This window comes from Lepidochelys olivacea, assembly GCF_965140295.1.
Source record: "Lepidochelys olivacea isolate rLepOli2 genome assembly, chromosome: 20".
Lineage (NCBI taxonomy): Eukaryota > Metazoa > Chordata > Testudines > Cheloniidae > Lepidochelys > Lepidochelys olivacea.
In genome coordinates this window covers 20,907,656-20,926,143 of record NC_140430.1, presented here as the reverse complement: position 1 = coordinate 20,926,143, position 18,488 = coordinate 20,907,656, and the positions used below count along the sequence as shown (strand labels likewise).

General features: G+C 67.6%; 2 protein-coding genes across 3 annotated transcripts; one reads left to right on the top strand and one right to left on the bottom strand.

The window, feature by feature from the left end:
- Window positions 1–982: 982 nt before the first annotated feature.
- SPC24 (SPC24 component of NDC80 kinetochore complex) lies at window positions 983–6,647 on the top strand. 2 transcript variants are annotated; one of them, XM_084609828.1, is made up of 6 exons: window positions 983–1,140; window positions 4,573–4,772; window positions 5,318–5,462; window positions 5,783–5,875; window positions 6,175–6,251; window positions 6,370–6,647. In XM_084609828.1, exons 2-6 carry the CDS (start codon window positions 4,607–4,609, stop codon window positions 6,474–6,476), a joined length of 588 nt encoding a protein of 195 aa, XP_084465954.1. In that variant the 5' UTR covers window positions 983–1,140; window positions 4,573–4,606; the 3' UTR covers window positions 6,477–6,647. The 2 variants fall into 2 exon arrangements, with proteins under 2 accessions (XP_084465954.1, XP_084465955.1); XM_084609829.1 differs by lacking the exon at window positions 6,175–6,251.
- On the bottom strand, window positions 6,582–15,722 carry KEAP1 (kelch like ECH associated protein 1). Its single transcript, XM_084609827.1, has 6 exons — window positions 15,635–15,722; window positions 11,795–12,445; window positions 8,791–9,476; window positions 8,137–8,342; window positions 7,657–7,833; window positions 6,582–7,395 (listed from the first exon to the last, which is right to left on the bottom strand). Exons 2-6 carry the CDS (start codon window positions 12,335–12,337, stop codon window positions 7,031–7,033), a joined length of 1,977 nt encoding a protein of 658 aa, XP_084465953.1. The 5' UTR covers window positions 12,338–12,445; window positions 15,635–15,722; the 3' UTR covers window positions 6,582–7,030.
- Window positions 15,723–18,488: the final 2,766 nt, after the last annotated feature.

Genomic DNA, 18,488 nt, shown 5'->3' with positions numbered 1-18,488 from the left:
TTGGCTAGCTGCTGGTGGCCCCATTCCCCGCCCTGGGGGCTGCGGGCTCCCGGCTCAGGCCTGGGGGAGGTGTAGGGGCAGTTCTGTGGGAGGGGGGCCTGCAGACCCTTCCCCCCCCGGTCTGCCTTGCCGTATGGCCAACCCCAACTGTTCAAAACTCCTGCGTCAGGCTCACCAAACGCGAGAGATTGAATCGGGAGTTTCTGTAAAACGGCTGTGGGGGGGCTTCTTATCAGCCGCCGGCTTTTGGAGCCTTTCCGGGCCCTGGGGCCAGAGCCGGACGCTTCTCAGCCCCGAGGCCCACGCCGGCCTCGTTCCTGGACGCCCCAAACCCTCCCGGGCCCGCGGGGCAGCCGGAGCCGGGGTTTCAGGGACAGGAGCCGCGAGGGCCTCGACAGAGCCCGGCGCGTCGCCAACGGGGCCGCGCCCCAGATCCCCGTGACCAGCCCGGCTGTGCCCCCCCAGGCCCGGCCGCACGAGCCGCCAGGCCCCAGCCAGGGGTTCGGGGGGCAGCTCCGGGACGGGGAGGTTGGGGGGCAGCTGTCGCCGGTGCCCACACGGGCGGCTGGGGGGCCACGTCCCTTCGAGGGTCCCCAGGACTCTGCCCCCCAGGGGCCAAGGCCCAGGCTGGGGCGGGGGGGTTACAGCTCTCACTGGGCCTCACACCAGCCCTTGGGGGATCCTGGCTTGGGGGGGCCCCCCGACCCCCCAAGTCCCAGCCGCCCCGTGCGAGCCACGTGGTCCCGTGTTGACCCCGCCCCGCCCCTTGCAGGGCCTGGCCACGTGGCTCTCCCATGGGGCCTGCCCCCGCGCTGGGCCGCGTTCTCTGCCGCCCCCTGGTGGCAGCTCGGGCTAAGAACCAGTCTGAGCGGGGAAAACAGGGAGGAGCGCATGCGCACGGGGCAGGGGCGGGGCGAATGAGCCCCCCTGTACTGCGCGCGCGTAAAGTCAACAACCACCAGTCTTTTTTTCAAAAGCGGCGCGAGCCAGGCGGGTGGGGTCCGATTGGGCGAGGCGGGGCGGGACGGCCAATCCGTGGCGAGAGCGCCGGCCGCCCAGGCCAATGGCCAGGAGGTGGGGGCGGGACGGAGGTGGCTAGGTCCCGCCTCCTCACCAGAGCGCCCGGACGAGCGGCTTGAGGTGAGCGGCGGGCCCTGACACCACCCCCCCCCGGCCCGACACTCCCGCCAACCCCCCCGGGCCCCCCCCGGCCCGACACTCCCGCGCGCCCCCCCCCGGGCCCCCCCCCGGCCCGACACTCCCGCCAACCCCCCCGGGCCCCCCCCCGGCCCGACACTCCCGCGCGCCCCCCCGGGCCCGACACTCCCGCGCGCGCCCCCCCCCCCGTGTCCCCCCCCGGGCCCGACACTCCCGCGCGCGCCCCCCCCCCCGTGTCCCCCCCCGGGCCCGACACTCCCGCGCGCGCCCCCCCCCGTGTCCCCCCCCGGGCCCGACACTCCCGCGCGCGCCCCCCCCCCCCCGTGTCCCCCCCCGGGCCCGACACTCCCGCGCGCGCCCCCCCCCCCGGGCCCGACACTCCCGCGCGCGCCCCCCCCCCGGGCCCGACACTCCCGCGCGCGCCCCCCCCCCGGGCCCGACACTCCCGCGCGCGCCCCCCCCCCCGTGTCCCCCCCCCGGGCCCGACACTCCCGCGCGCGCCCCCCCCCCGTGTCCCCCCCCGGGCCCGACACTCCCGCGCGCGCCCCCCCCCCGTGTCCCCCCCCGGGCCCGACACTCCCGCGCGCGCCCCCCCCCCGTGTCCCCCCCCGGGCCCGACACTCCCGCGCGCGCCCCCCCCCCCGTGTCCCCCCCCGGGCCCGACACTCCCGCGCGCGCCCCCCCCCCGTGTCCCCCCCCGGGCCCGACACTCCCGCGCGCGCCCCCCCCCCGTGTCCCCCCCCGGGCCCGACACTCCCGCGCGCGCCCCCCCCCCGTGTCCCCCCCCGGGCCCGACACTCCCGCGCGCGCCCCCCCCCCGTGTCCCCCCCCGGGCCCGACACTCCCGCGCGCCCCCCCCCCGTGTCCCCCCCCCGGGCCCGACACTCCCGCGCGCCCCCCCCCCGTGTCCCCCTCCGCCCGACACTCCCGCCAACCCCCCCGTGTCCCCCCCCGGGCCCCTCGCGTTCCCCCCGGCCTGCCAACCCCCCCCCCGGGCCCCCCCCGGCCCGACACTCCCGCCAACCCCCCCCGGGCCCCCCCCGGCCCGACACTCCCGCCAACCCCCCCGTGTCCCCCCCCGGGCCCCTCGCGTTCCCCCCGGCCCGCCAACCCCCCCCCCGTGTCCCCCCCCGGCCCGACACTCCCGCCAACCCCCCCCCGTGTCCCCCCCCGGCCCGACACTCCCGCCAACCCCCCCCCCGTGTCCCCCCCCGGCCCGACACTCCCGCCAACCCCCCCCCGGGCCCCCCCCCCGGCCCGACACTCCCGCCAACCCCCCCCGTGTCCCCCCCCGGGCCCCTCGCGTTCCCCCCGGCCCGCCAACCCCCCCCGTGTCCCCCCCCGGCCCGACACTCCCGCCAACCCCCCCCCGTGTCCCCCCCCGGCCCGACACTCCCGCCAACCCCCCCCGTGTCCCCCCCCGCCCCCACACTCCCGCCAACCCCCCTGGGCCCCGGCCCGACACTCCCGCCAACCCCCCCGGGCCCCCCCCCCGGCCCGACACTCCCGCCAACCCCCCCGGGCCCCTCGTGTTCCCCCCGGCCCGACACTCCCGCCAACCCCCCCCCGTGTCCCCCCCCGCCCCGACACTCCCGCCAACCCCCCCGGGCCCCTCGCGTTCCCCCCGGCCCGCCAACCCCCCCGACCCGACACTCCCGCGCGTTCCCCCCGGCCCGCCAACCCCCCCCCGGGCCCCTCGTGTTCCCCCCATCCCGCCAACCCCCCCCGGCCCGACACTCCCGCGTGACCCCCCCGGCCCGCCACCCCCCCCGTCCCCCCCTCGGCCCGACACTCCCGCCAACCCCCCCTGTGTCCCCCCCCGGGCCCCTCGCGTTCCCCCCGGCCCGCCGACCCCCCCGTTTCCCCCCCCGGCCCGACACTCCCGCCAACCCCCCCAGCCCGCCAGCCCCCCCGCGCCCCCCCAGGCCCACCAACCGCCCTGCGCCCGGCCCGCCAAACCCCCCCGACCCGACACCCCCGCGCCCCTACCGTCCCCCTCGCGCGACCCCCGTGACCCACCCCCGGCCCGACACCCCCGCGCGACCCCCCATCCCCGTGGCCCGACACCCCCCTAGCCCAGCCCCCGCGCCCTTCTGGCCCGCCAACCCTCCCGGGGCCCCCCCGTGCCCCGACACCCCCGCGCCCCCCCCCGCAGCCGCAGCAGTGAAAACCGAGCCGGCCGTTAGGAGCCGTTGGGATCCGGGCTAGGACGGAAACTGTCCCCTTGTCTCTGGAGGAATCGCGGGGCGCGCCCGGCCCCGTCTCCAGAAGGAGGAGCTAGCACTGGAAAAGATGCAGGGAAGAGCAGCAGAAAGGCGGGGGGGTGGGAGGCGAGATTAGCGGGGGGGGGAGGGCTTGGGGGGGTGCGAGAGGCCTGTAAAGTCACAGGTGGGGCAGGGAAGGTGAGCAAGGAAGTGTTGTTTACCCCGTCAAGAACTAGGGGTCACCCAGCGGAACCAATAGGCAGCAAGCATAAGGAAGTTCCACTTCCCACAACACACAGTCAACCCGTGGAACTCACTGCCAGGGGATGGTGTGAAGGCCAAAGTATAACTGGGTTCCAGACAGTATTAGCTGAGTTCCCGGAGGATGGATCCCTCAGTGGCAGTTAGCCAGGATGGGCAGGGACGCAGCTCCACGCTCTGAGTGTCCCTAAACCTCTGCCTGCCAGAAGCTGGGACCTGATGTTGGGTTAGCTGGACTATTAGCCTGACCTGGTCTGGCCGTTCTTATGATCTTAAGCGCTAACTTGCATTGACATGGCAATGGAGCCAAGCCCTGGGAGACAGCAGGGCAGCGAGCAGCTGTGGACAGTTAACAACTGGGGAGTGAAGCCCCCTCTGCAGTGATTCACCATGGAGCTAGAGAGACCCTTGGTAGGGAGATGCTGCGTCCCACCTTAACTAAGCCAGGGAGGCCTTTTCCACCTCTGCCCTCTGTGGGGCCCTAACCAGAGCTGCCTCGCACTAGCCAGTGGGTGGGCTAGTCTACACTGGCCGCGGCAGCGCTTTACCGTGGCTTGTGTAGTCACAGCAGAGCGGAGGGAGAGAGCTCTCCCAGCACTCTAAAAAAACCGACTTCCACGTGGGGCATGGCTCCCAGCGCTGGGGCACTGTTTACACTGGCGCTTTACAGCGCTGAAACTTGCTGCACTCGGGGGTGTTTTTTCACACACCTGAGCGAGAAAGTTGCAGCGCTGTAAAATGCCAGGGGAGACAAGCCCTCAGAACGACACAGTTGGGCCAGGGGTCATGAAAAGGAGCCATTTAAATGAGTTCAGGACCATGGGGGGAGGTGGCTCAGGCCTGATGGGGCCAGAGGGAACTGTGGGTAAAGGAACAGGAGGTGTGTGAGGGGCGGGACGGTACTGGAAGAAGTACAGTGTCTCTCTCATACCCTGCTCTTTTGCCTCAGTGCCTCTGAGTCTGGGGAGTGGCCGCTGACAGCCATGATGAATGAACAAATGCAGGAGATGGAGGAGGTGAGCAAGGAGCTGCTGAAGTTGCTGGCAGCAGGTGGGGCTGGGAACCTGCTGAAGAGAAGCCTGGACAAACAGGAGAAGATGTTTGACAAGCTCCTGGATACGCAGCTGACGGCGGCGCAGCTGGTTAAAGGTAAGTGCTGTTCCCTGGGAGCCCAGTGGTTTGTAGGGTCTGGCCTCACTGCAGTTAACTCAGGCTCTTCCCTCGCCCCACACACACAGCCCTCTCACCTGAGTTGGGGGTGCTGCCAGGCCAGGCGGCTCCCTGGGGCACGGTTAGAGCTTGGCTGCTGCTATCCCTCGGGCTGAAACCCAGCCCATGAGGCCTGCACGCCTAGAGGGACAGACTTGCTCTCCCTGTTCAGTGGGAACAAATCAGAGAGCGGCTCAGCTCCCTACAGCGCTAAGAACCATGGGGTGGTCACCAGAAATCCCAATGCGGGAGCGTAGCGCCAGGCTGGACCCTGTGACCCATTACCTGCATGGAAGCGCCTCCCTCAGCGGGTGGAGGGAGCAGTGTGGATTGGCTGGGGTCGATCAGGGTCACTCTGTGCAAGGGTCCTGCTGGCTCAGCAGCCCCCAGTCGGGCCCCCTCCCCGCTGGTCCAGAGAAGGGTGTGTAGCGCCCCTAGCAGATGACTAGGGGTTGATGGCAAAGGCTGCCTCTCCCCCACTGCAGATCTCCTAGCTACGGAGGAGAAAGTGGCTCAGAAACTCCTGGCGGGGGAAGAGGAGATGCAGACCAGCCTGCAGAAGGTGCTGGCGATGGAAGAGGCGCTGCAGAGAGCCAGTGAGGAGGACACCAGCCTGAGGGCTGACAGCAGATATCCTTCCCTGCCCGGGAGCCTAGAGCACCGGCTCGCTTGGCTGTTGCCTGTAGCTAACTGCCCAGTGCTTTGCAGGTCCAGTACACCCCTGGGTGAACCCTGAGGCTCAGACCTAGGCCCGTGCATCTCCCAGGGTGGGTGGGCGGGCAGCAGCAGGTCATGGGCTGGGACAGCGTCGGGGGGTGGGGTGGGGGGCTGGGACAGCGTCGGGGGGTGGGGTGGGGGGCTGGGACTAGCCTGGTGCGTGGAATGCCAGCTGGTTTGGAGGGCAGGGAGGGAACCAGTCAGAGCCACGGTTCCTTCACCACCTGCCATACTGCCTTGCGGAGGGAGCTGGAAGAGCTGAGGGCCGAGCTCGGGCGACTGCAGGACGACATGGAGGACGACACTGGCATGGTCAATTCTGCAATGTGAGTGCGGGGAGGGGAATGCTGGTGCCCTGCACGTGCCGCCCGGCCCAGCCTGCGCTCTGATCCACGCTGCTGGCTCCCAGCTGCTGGGACGGGGGCTAAAGGGCTGGAACACCACGCTCGGGCTCTGCGGGGTCCCTTAAAAGCCACATGGAGCCTCCCTTCAGGGGCCTGGCTCCCCCACCATGTTGCTAGAGGGGTCTGAGCCCCAACAAAGGGGATCCAGCCTGTGAGTTTGCTCTGCGCGACCTGGCTGGGGTCGTGCAGGCAGGGCCAGGTCTAACAGCGGCATCCCCCAGGTACATCGCACAGCTTTATTACAAGATCAGCCGGCTGGACTGGGACTACGAGTGTCAGCACCCCCAGATCAAAGGCAGTATCCTTTCAGGGGGGGACAGACACCCCCAGATCAAAGGCAGTGTCCTTTCAGGGGGGGAGGGGACACCTGCCTGGCTAGCACCAGTGTGTCAGTTTCCTTTACCGCCTCCCCCCAGTCCATCATGGCCCAGCCATTGCTCAGCCCATCAACATCGACAGCAGCCAGCACTCCAAGTGCTTCGTCAGTGACTACCTGTGGAGCCTGGTGGACACGGCCTGGTGACCCTGCCCCAGGCCAGCCTCACTGATCGGATGGACACTGGATGGCGGGAGCGACTAAAAGCTGGCTCGTGCCTCGACCAGCACGAGTAAGGACGGACCCAGGGGCGAATCACAAAGGGATTTTTTATTAATGTAACAATCAGCGTTTGAAATTATTAAAACCAATCTCCCAGCTTGGGCTGGAGCGTGACTGGTGAGACGAGACACCAGGCAAGTCAGGCATGGTAACGTCACTCGGCTAGTCGGTAACTGCAGCTGGGGCTGCTCGTCCGTTTCCTCCAGCTGCAGCCTGGCTGCCCCAGAGCCCTGGGGAAGAACTGCCCCATGTCCCACAGGGGAATGTTTCTCTCCAGCCACCAGAAAACGTCTGGGCCTGGTACAGCCGCTGTGGCCAGGAGAGCTGAGTGGCCGAGCCCAGGAGGCAGATCCCCGGCACGGTGCAGAGGGCAACTCCTGCGTCTTGGCCCCCCGCACAGAGGCTCCTCCCGAGGAGGGAGGGGAAGGAATCAGGGAGACGAGAGGCAGCTGGGAAGACCCCACGTTCCCATCTCCCAACTAAAGGGCAGGTGGGGAGCCAGGTCCACGGGGCTGCGTGGGGAGGGAGGGGTTGTTGCTGGGAGGGGGGCAGGACTTCCCTGCCCCCACCCCCCTTGGCACTTGGAAAAACACTCCCCCCTGCAGAATGGGAGCAGCAGCAGCAGGGGGCTCCCTGGCCCAGCTGGTTAACACTGACCCCTGTGCTGGAGGGGGGCCATCCCAGCAGCAGTCAAGCTGGTCCACCTGCTTGCGGCACGGCTCCATGGTGATGGCCACCCCCACCCCGCTGCGCCCGGACGTCATGCACGTCACCTCCGTCCACGTGTCGCTGGTGGGGTCGTAGCACTCCACGCTGTCCAGGAAGGTGTGCCCGTCGTAGCCGCCTGCAGAGGAGAGAGTGGCTGTTACCAGCACTCGGCTGCCTGCTGCCCCGCTGGGGAGGGCTTGGGCCCTGCCCCCCCGTCAGCTACGAACAGCTTAAACTGGGTCTGTGGGCTGAGCCGAGCCCTGCCACTGCACCAGCAGGAGCCAGGAGCCGGCGTGGGCCGTGCACGCTTGTGGGCGCTGGAGGCAGGACCAGCCCAGGTCTCTGCCCCGCTCCTGCCCTGCAGTGGGAGGAAGCTGGCCAGCCCCCCAGCACTCACCCAGCACGTAGATCTTGCCCTGGTGCACGGTGACGCCCAGCGCACTGCGCCGGTGCCCCATGGGGGCGGCAAAGGCCCAGCTGTCTGTCTCCACATCGTAGCGCTCCACGCTGTTGAGCTGGTCCGTGCCGTCATAGCCCCCCATGGCGTAGATGCAGTTGTTGAGAGCACAGACACCTGTGGGAACATGGAGCAGCAGGGTGGGCGGGGGGAGCGTGCACCCATCCCAGCCAACGCGGCGGGGGGCACAGGGACCGGCAATCCCCCTTAATCTGCACGGGCAGCAGCAGCTGAGTTAGGCCCGGCTCTGGGTCCCTGCGATGCCTCCCCACCCCCTGCAGGGCTGCCAGGCCCAGGGAGAGCCCTTCCCCAGCTGGCTGCAGCCCAGCCCCCCAGCGCCAAGGCCTGCCTGGGGCAGAGGCAGCGCACACCCTGCTCATCCCCACACGGCCAGCAGGAAGGCCCTGGCCCCTCGCTTACCCGCTCCGCTCCGGATGGTCTGCATGGGGGCGATCATGCGCCACTCGTCCCGCTCCGGGTAGTAGCACTCGGCCGAGCTGAGCCGGCTGGTGCCGTCAAAGCCGCCCACGGCGTAGAGGAGGCGGTTCAGCACGGCCACCCCCACGCCGATCCTCCGTGTCAGCATGGGTGCCACTAGCTGCCACTCGTCCCGTTCCGGCTCATACCTGGGGGCCAGAGGGCAACGTCGGACACCGGGGGGGCAACCGGCCGGAGGGGGTGCACGGGGAGCGGCACGGAACCAGGGGCACCGGGCAGAGCTCCCTGCTCCCGAGCCCAAGCCAAGGGGACAGGCGAGGCAGCACAGGGTGCTGGAGTGGCACCCAGGGAGTGGGGGAACCCTGGGCAAGTCCCTTCCCCTCTCGGTGCCTCTGGTCCTCAGCCAGCCTTTGGCTAGGCTGGCTGTGAGCGTGGCGGGGCAGGAACTCTCACGAGGCACCTTGGGCCCAACCGCCCTCTAACTGCAGCAGCGTGAAATCCAGAGCCAGGACTCCTGGGTCCCACTCCTGGGCCCCAATCCTGGGCTGTGTCACTGGCTTGTGGGGGGCCCGGGACTGCTGGGGCCCATCCCAGGGCCTGCTTCCGTCTCCACAGGGCAGGCGGGGGCCGCCTCACCTCTCCACACTGTTGTGGTGGATGCAGCCATGAGAGCCGCCCACAGCGTAGATCATGCCGTCGATCACGCCCACGCCGATGCGGTTGCGGGGCACGCTCATGGGGGCGCAGGGCGACCACTGGTTGGTCATGGGGTTGTAGCAGTCGATGGCGTTGGAGTCCATGTTGCCATCGGGCGAGTTGTTCCGCCCCCCCACGGCGTAGAGGAGCCCCCCGACCACGCAGCCGGCCAGCCCGCTGCGGGGCACCTGCAGGTCCGCCAGCCGGAGCCAGGAGCCGTCGCAGGGGTTGTAGGCCTCCAGGTAGCTGAGCGACTGGCGGAAGTAGCCGCCGGCCGTGTAGATCAGCTGGCCCACCTTGGGGGCGCGCGTGGCCATGCCCTTGGTGGGCTTGTGCAGGGTGAGCTCCTGGAAGATCTGGGCCAGGTAGTCCTTGCAGCGTGCGTCCGACTGCAGGATCTCGCACTTCTGCAGCTGGGTCTGCAGGAAGTGGGGGGTGAGTGAGTGGCACCGCACGGCCTGCAGCAGGGCCTGCACGTAGAGCCGCCGCCCGGCGCAGTCGTACTTCACCCAGTTGATGCAGGCGTGGAAGACCTCGGACTCACAGCGCACGTTCAGCTCGTCCCGGCTGATCAGCGTCACCAGCTGGCAGTGCGAGAGGTTGAAGAACTCCTCCTGCTTGACCACCTGCAGGGGGGAGAGGCCGTGAGAGGGGGTGAGTGTGGGGATCTGGGGGGGCACGGGGTGAGCCTGGGGGTTGGCTGTGAGCCACAACTGCTATTGCAGGCTGCAGCCACTCGAGGGTGCTGCCGTCACGCGCACGGGAGCAGGGTCAAGACCGAGCCCAGCTCAGAGGGACCCTGCAATAACAGGGCTGGGGGGCTCATGGAGGCAGCTGGTGCCAAGGACCCAAGTCAAGGGGTCAGCTGGGGCGTCTGCTCTGCCTCCACATGGGCCCCTTGGCAGCGGTGGGGGGCAGGCCCGCCCCGACTCAGCTCCACCCCTGCACCCCCCGCCCCGGCAGGCCCAGGCCCCACTGCAGCCCCCCCCCCTCGCTCAGCTAGGGCCGGATCCTGAGGGCGAGGGGACATTCCGAGTGCCCCCCAACCCTCTGCCAACGGAGCTCCACAGGGGAGGCGGGCGTAGGTCCAGGGATGAAGAGCCCCCGAGGGCACTGGCCTAAGCCTGGGGCCTGAGCCAGGGGAAGCGCCCCAGCAGTGAGATTCAGATAAACCCAACAGGGGGAGCAGCACCCCTGACCCACAGGACAGCACTTGTAGGACAATGGAGGGTACGTGGGCAGGGGGCCCAAGGCATGAGAACGGGTGTGTCCGGCACCCCCAGGAACCGAGCGTTTGGAGCAAAGTGGCCACACAGCCGGCACCACAGGGCACCAGGGGTGCTGGCCGACGGGCTCCCAGCCTGGGCACTGGGGCTCAGTCTTGCTGAACGCTCCTGGGCTCGACTCTTCTGGAGCAGTGGGGGGAGGGTAGATTCTGGGACAGAGAGATCCCTTGCAAAGCCCGTCGGAGGCCGAAGGGCTGAGACCCGGGGCAGGATTCGCACCTGAAGCCATTTGCTCCGGCTCCGCTTGCTGGGCAGACACCGGGCAGAGCTGGGGGGTTGGGTGGGGGGGTTCCCCACCATCTCAGCGCCACGGAGTCGCTCTCCCTGGCAGAGCCGAAGGCCGGGCCAAGCCCTGCCAGGGAGCGAGAAGCTCAGACGGGAGGTGCCAGCCAAAATACAAATAGCTTGGCTGGCAGGGTGGGGGAGCGAGGGAAAGGCCGTTCAGCAAGCAGCTACGTGCAGTGGGGCGGGATGAGGGGTGGCCCCCACCCAGCTCCGCGGGGAGATGAGTCACGCCCGCTCTGGCGAACCCTCCCTGATGCTGGGTACTGGGACCAAGGCAGCCAGTACCCGGCCTGCCCGCCCTGGGCCAGCAGGGGCCGAGCTGAGCCCGGGATGGCCGAGACCCAAGCAGGGCAGGGGGAAGGCCAGGCAGCTTTGCCCTGCCCGGCGCCAAGGGAAGCGTAAAGCAGCTGGGAGGCTGCTTTACGGCGAGAGAGGCTTGGTCAGGGGCCCTGGGCTGCAGCCGAGGGGGCTGACGGAAGGTAGGGGGTTGGCAGGAGCCCAGCCCAGTTTCAAATCCAAAGGTTTTGGGGCGGCAAGAGCAGGCTGCAGGAGAACTCCCCGCACACCCTGCTGGTGTCACCTACGGGCCCAGGCCCCAGAGAGGACCTGACGCTGGGGCTACAGACCCAGGTGGGCGGGGCAGGCCGGGCGATGGGAAATGCAGAACTTGCCTGGTTGGGACCCGGCTCCGTGCTGCCTCCAAGGGGAAGAGAGGAGGAGGCCAAGTGGGAATTGTCTGCTATTCTGATAGGCCGGGCAGGGACTCGGCTTGGGACACGGGTTACCGAGGGGTTAAATCGCCGCTCCAGGCGCCCAGTCTGGAGGACTGGGCTGAATCCCTGGGCCGGGCTCCGCGGAGCCAGGACGATGGCCCGGGAGGTGTCGTGGGGACGGGCCGCAGAGGGGCTCAGCAGCTCTCACCAGGACTGACAGAGTCGGAGATCCAGCCCAGACGAACCCCACGGTGGCTTGGCCGGGCGGAGCCCTGGCTCGGCCGCACGGACCATGTGTCTGATCCTTCGCTGCTCTGCGCCAACCTGGGGCCTTCCCAGGTCGGGGGCTAACGAGCCCGTTGCTGCTTGGGGGCCGCGGCCGGGGTTCGCTGCCAGCCCTGGCTGAGCCGCGCTGGTCCCGACAGAGGGGCCAGGTCTGTGCCCAGGCATCTGGCTCAGCCAGACCCACCGGGCAGAGCTCACGGCGGGCAGCAGGAGGGCTGGGGCCCAGAGGCTCAGCCTCGGAGGCTGTGGGGCCGCGTGGCCAGGCCTGCAGGAAGAGCGGGTCCCCTGGGACGGCTGGAAGCCGGGGCGTAGCTCTGAGCTGTCGATCTATGACGCCCCCCATCCCACAGCCCCTCGTGGCCCCGCCCCGCTCACCTCCCCAAAGTTCATGTAGATGTACTCGCGGGCCCGCTGGTGCAGCTCGGTGCAGCCGATCTGCTCAGCGAAGTTGGCGATGCCGATGGCGTTGCTGGGGTCCAGCTGCTGCACCAGGAAGTCGCAGCAGGCCTTGACCACGCTGTCGATCTGGTACATGACGGCGCCGTTCATGACGTGCACCACGCACTTCTCGCCCACCGAGATGGAGGCCGTGTAGGCGAACTCGATGAGCCGCTCCATCACCTTGGGGTGGATGCCCTCGATGGGCACCACCTCCATGGCCTGCTCCCGCAGCCCCGTGGTGAACATGGCCTTGAAGACGGGGCTGGAGGAGGCCAGCACCACCTTGTGGGCCTGGAAGTCGGCCGGGGGGGCGTCCTGGTAGCGCACCCGCAGGGTGACGTCACACAGCTGCTGGCTCAGCCGTAGCTGGTTCATGATGCCGAAGGCCTGCTTGGTGTGTTCCTCCAGGGTGTAGCTGAACGAGCGATGCCCGTGGTGAGACGGCGTCACCTCCGCCTTGCACTCCGGCGCGTACATCACCGAGGCCGGCGGGGGCACATCGCAGGGGGCAACTGAGCTGGGGGCGGGGGGGGCTACACTGTCTGGAGCCTTACTGAGCCCTGGGGCAGTACAGCAACGCCACACCTGCAGGGGAAGGGAGACACCGGGTTAGACGGGGCCACCAGCCCCCACCCCTCCGCCCAGGGACTGCAGCCAGGCCTTGCCCCACCTTCCACCCCGGCTTGGACCAAGGGGCTCTCTCCACCCCCGGCAAGCAGAAGCCTGATCCCCAATGGTTCTAGGGAGCCCCCTGCATGGCCAGCCGCAGCCCCCAGCGGGCCAGGCCAGAGGGGGCCCCCAAGCTCCCTCTTGGGAGCTGGTTTGGTGGTGGTGGGTCTGAGCATGAACGAGGAGGAATCACCGCTAACGAGGGCCCAGCTCAGTCGCAGGGCGAGGTCTGGGCCACGGGCGCCTGGCACAGCCGGGCAACAATTCAGCAGGGTTAAGAAAAGGGTCTGCAGGGCCAAAGCTCACCCCCAGCAGCCCCCTATGCAGCCCCCCTGCCCCCAGCAAGCCCCCCATGCAGCCCTGGAGACCACCCCCTCCCCATACAGCCCCATGCAGTCCCACTGTTAGCAGCAGCATCCCCCCCACCGCCCCCGCCCCCCACAGCTCTGTGCAGCTGTAACTGACTGGAAGCAAACCCGGCTCATTCTCCACTAGCCGGGCTATAAACACAGATGCTGGACCCCAAAGCCAGCCCCGCTGATTGGCCCCCCCAGCAGGGGTGTGTGTGTTCACACTGAAGCAGTCACTGCCTAGAGGGGACCTGCCCCGAGCGCTAACACAGGGGGTTGTTTGGGGCTGGATCGGAGGTGGGGAGGCTGCAGTTAATACAGGTAACTGCAGACAGACAGACCAACCCCCCCCCCACTCACACGCCAGCCCCCCTATTGCTTGGCTTAGACTCAGATCGGGTGGGCCGTGCCTAGCCCCATGGGGCCTGGGAGGGACTGGGAGCTACCGTAATACACCTAATAACATACAGCGCCTAGCACCATGGGGCCTGGGAGCTACCGTAATACACCTAATAACGTACAGCGCCTAATGCCATGGGGCCTGGGCCATGGCTGGGGGGGCACCTGGGAGCTACCATAATACACCTAATAAATGATGCCCACCTCCAAACAGGCTGAGCATCCCCCTCACTGACTCACAAGGATCATTTCTGCTTGCAAGGTCTCTCTCTGTCGCATCCCCCGGCACCAGATCTGTCCAGTGCCCATTGGCAGCGCGCTTGGGTTTGGAGCCCAGGCCAGAAGGCAGAATTTCCCCATCTCAGCTAACCTTTGTTAGTCTGTGCATCATGGTAGCACCTGGAGACCCCAGCTGAGACCAGGGCCCCATTGTGCCAGGCGCTGCCCAGGCCGCAAGCGAGTGACAGTCCCTGCCCCAAAGAGCTCACAGTATTGACAGACACCAGGTGAGAGGGTAAACTGAGACACAGAGAGGGGACGTGACTTCCCAAGTTCATCCAGCAGGCCAATGGCAGATCTGGGGATGGAACCCAGGTGTCCTGAGTCCCAGTCCAGTGTCCTAACCACTAGGTCACCCCGGGCTCCTGGTGTCAATTAGATTCTGATTTGTGTGTGGCTCCCCACGGGGGAGGGAAGTGAGCAATAAGAAAACCCGCGTCAGAGTTCTGATAGGAAAGTGGATCCCGTCCACCCCACTCAGCCTCTGCTGTCCTGGAGGCCCAGCATGGCTCACAAATCAGGGGAGCATCCAGCACAGGCGCTTGGCACAGCTGGGGGGCAGCAGGGAGAGACCAGGCCTCTCCTGCTTCAGCAAAGATAAATCTCCATTAGGTGGTAGCAGTGTGGGGCCCATGACACAGCAGAGCCATTCGGATGCCAGCAGTGCAGGGCCCTGTTCCCCAGTCACACACTAACTCGCACAGTACCATGACCCCCATTTTATAGATGGGGAAACTGAGGCACAGAGCGAGACAGGAGTTTGCCCAAAGTTACAAGTCAGGGGCAGAGCCAGGAATAAAACTCGAGAGTTCTGACTCCCAGCACCCCCTGCTCTAACCCACTAGGCCCCAGCTCCCTCCCTGGGCCAGGGCTGGAACCCAGGAGTCCTGAATCCCAGTCCCCTGCATATCCCACTAGGCCCCAGCTCTCCCAGGAGTCCTGAATCCCAGTCCCCCATCCTCTAACTCACTAGGCCCCAGCCCCTTGCCAGGGCCATAGTTGGAACCCAGGAGCCCTGGCTCCCATCCCCCAGAAATCCTGACTCCTTATCCCCCTCCCTGCTAGACTGTGCCCCGCAACGTGCTCCCAGGACAAACCCCCCAACCCCCCCGGTGCATTATGCAGCCTGCACCCACCAAGGCCTGGGAAATTCGGGGGGGGGGAGCAGCGTGTGAGGCGTGGAGCCCCAGCCACCAAGGCAACGTGTTGCAATTTCACTGATGCAGCCAGAAATGGAAAATATTAACCAGGCCACGGCGCCACCCCCCTCCCCGCGTGGACAGCCCCCCCCGTCCCCCCCGTCCCTGCCTAGGGAGCTGGGCATGGGGGCTGTAAACAAGGTCCCTGCACCGGGGGCAGGGCTGAGCCACCGAATCGGGCCCTTCCCCGAGCTCGGCTCACACGCAGCTATTTCGGCCACCTTCCCCAACCGGATCTGGGGGGGGGTTAACCCCAAATACAGGAATAATCCCCCCGCATCCAGACCCTCCCCCCTCGCTGGGAACCCGAAGGCTCTTGGGGGCCCGTGGAGCGGTAACGAGAAAGGCTGCAGTGCGGGGGGGGGGGGGGCGGGACGGGACGACGTAGCCTGGGGGACCCCCCCAATCTAGGGACCTTCATTCGCCACCACCCCGTGAGAGCTACACATTCAGCCCCTCCCCCGCCGGTCCATTACACCCCAACCCCCCCCAGACAAACAGCTGGTTAAAGCTACCGAGACAAAGCGCCACCTGGTCCCCCGGGAGGGGGGGCTCGGTCGCGACCCCCCCACGTTTCTCCTTCCCCCGCTCCCAACTCAATGGACCCCCCAAAATGCACCTCAGGCCCCCGCTCCCCTTCTCAGGATTTAGGGGTCTTCTCCCCACAGTTCACGGGGGTCCCTGGGATTTCCGGGGGGAGCCCAGGCTAGTGGGGGGAGGTCTGGGCGATCCTTGTGCAGCCTGGGGGGGATTCCCCCTCTCCAGACTGGGGGGGAAGCTGATCCCCTGCCCCGGAGCCCGGCTGGGGGGATCCCCATGAGCCCGGGGGGAGCGGGGAAGAGGGGATCCCCTCTCGCCAGGCGGGGGGGTCCACTAACCCAGCCATGGCCCCGGCCACTGCCCTCCTGGTCCGCCCGTTCGTCCCGGCCGGTCCCGGCTCAGCTCCTCCATGGCGCAGGCTGGGGCTGGGGGGGGGAGGAGTGGCGGGGGGGGGGGAGTCACCATGACTAAGCAGAGCCCGGCCGCTGTCAGAATAAGAGTCCCCGGTTTCCCCCCGGCCGGATGGAACGCGGCGGCCCCGGCCTTCGGGTTCGAGAACGCGGCGGGGAAGCGGCGCATCCGCTCCGAGGCGCGCTGAGCTCAGGAGCTGGGGGGCCGGGGGGACGCTGAGCACGGGCGGAGAGAGGGGCTGAATTGGGGGGCTGTGGGGCGGGGGGTACTGAGGTGAAGATTAGGAGCACAGGGCGGGGGGCAGGCTGGGGAGGGGAGGTTGGGAGCAGTAAAGGGCCGGGGTATGGGTCCCCCTCTCTCTGCCTTTCCCGCACGTCCCTTCCCCCCTCCGTTTTGGGGGGCGGGTGTCGCTTGTATCCCCATTAGCAGGGCCCCCCAGAGCTGTCCGGGGCAGGGCCTACGCAGCTCCGGTTGCTATGAAATAGGAAGACGACTGGGTGCGGATGTCGCTGCCCTTTGCCCTCCTGGGGAGATGCACCTGGAAGGGGGACTTTGTACCCGGACAGGGAATGTGGCCCTGCAGCCAAGCGCTCCCAAGATCCCCTGCTCTACCCCCCTCTAGGCCCTTTCACTGGAGGGGCTCAAATTAACGGGCAATGGGGCATGGGGCCCGTCCCCTCTAGGGGGCGCCGGCTCCCATCCAGCCCCAGAGCAGGGACTGGCTGGGGCAGGGAATGGGCCATGGGGCCTGTCCCCAGGGCGGGAGGATGGGGCCTTTCCCCTTAGGTTGCTGGTTCAGCTCTTGCCCTGGGGAGCAGCGACTGGCCTTTGCTCCTGTCTGGAGCCCACGTGAAAGGAGTTTGCAGGGTCTCAGTCCTGTTCGTGGCACATCCAGCACAGTGGGCACCAGTTCGCTCCGCTGAGGGCCAAATGGGCCACAGAGCCTGAGATCCCATGGGGGGTAATCTGGGGGTGCCCCGGCCTGCAATGGAGGGTCTGTTTTACAGCCCCCTCCCCTCAGTGCAGAGCAGGAGGATTTTAATGGGCCCGCAGAATGGAGGCGGATGGACTTCATGGAACCTGCCCTGCCCCCGAGCGCTGGTGGTCATGTGACTCTGAACGTGAAAGTCGGGGGGAGCAAAGGGGGAGCAGCCAGGATCCCCCCGCACCAACCCTGCCATGGAGGGTCTAAAAGCCCTTTGTAGTGCAGACGGGCCTGACTCGTTACCTGCGGTGCCAGGGCTGTGGGTGCCGTGAGCCACCCACCCCACTGGGCCCCTTCTTCCAGCCTTGGGCCCTGTCCTGTGCTACAGGGGAGCAACTCCCGGGTCACTGGGACAAGACCAGCCCCCTTCTGCACCGCGACTCATTTCCCTGCTTCCTGCTGGGCTCGCCTGGCCCTCTTTGGAGAGAGGTCGGGGCCCCAGGTCAGGCCCTCAGTGCACCGACGGCGAGGGATCCCTGTATAAACAGTCTCCACGCCCCACCCCAGAGGTGGCTGCATCTCACTGGCAGCTGCAGTGTAGACAGAGCTCCGGTGTGACCGCGACCCCCTCCTGGTGACCCAGGTGCAGTGGCAGCAGGAGCCATGTCCAGCCACGATTGGCTGAGGCTAGCAGGGGATTGCTGGTGCCAGACACTTCCCACACTCCCTGCCTAGATACCTGGTGCCCTGGTTCAGAGCCCCGCAAGCCGCCAATCTCCTCCGACCATGTTTGCGGATCACAGATCGGCTGCAGATACAAATCTTGTGTCCGTGCAGGGCTCTACCACAGTTCGTGTGACAGGCGCTGCTCTGGGCCGCGTTTTCCCTGCTAAGCCTAGTGCCCCACACTTGGGGGGCAGCAACTTGGGAATCAGGACTGAACCCTGGGGCATTTGAAACAGGTGGATTTTCACTCAAGAGGACGTGATGCTTCGAGGTCACAGCACTGGGGATAGAACCCAGGAGTCTTGGCTCCCAACCCCCTCCCCATGTTCTAACCCATTGGACCCCATTCTCCTCCCAGAGCTGGGGAGAGAACCCAGGAGTCCTGGCTCCAACCCCCCTCCCCCTGTTCTAACCCATTCGACCCCACTCCCCCCCCCAACTCTGGAAGGGGAATGGGGTCTAGTGGTTAAAGGGGGAGGAGAGGCCTGGGAGCCAGGACTCCTGGGTTCTCTCCCCAGCTCTGGGAAGGGAGTAGGGTCTAATGGTTAGAGTGGGGGGGGGCTGGGGGCCTGGACTCCTGGGTTCTCTCCCCAGCTCTGGGAAGGGAGTAGGGTCTAATGGTTAGAGTGGGGGGGGGCTGGGGGCCTGGACTCCTGGGTTCTCTCCCCAGCTCTGGGAAGGGAGTAGGGTCTAATGGTTAGAGTGGGGGGGAGGGGGCTGGGGGCCTGGACTCCTGGGTTCTCTCCCCAGCTCTGGGAAGGGAGTAGGGTCTAATGGTTAGAGTGGGGGGGGGGCTGGGGGCCTGGACTCCTGGGTTCTCTCCCCAGCTCTGGGAAGGGAGTAGGGTCTAATGGTTAGAGTGGGGGGGGCTGGGGGCCTGGACTCCTGGGTTCTCTCCCCAGCTCTGGGAAGGGAGTAGGGTCTAATGGTTAGAGTGGGGGGGGGCTGGGGGCCTGGACTCCTGGGTTCTCTCCCCAGCTCTGGGAAGGGAGTAGGGTCTAATGGTTAGAGTGGGGGGGAGGGGGCTGGGGGCCTGGACTCCTGGGTTCTCTCCCCAGCTCTGGGAAGGGAGTAGGGTCTAATGGTTAGAGTGGGGGGGAGGGGGCTGGGGGCCTGGACTCCTGGGTTCT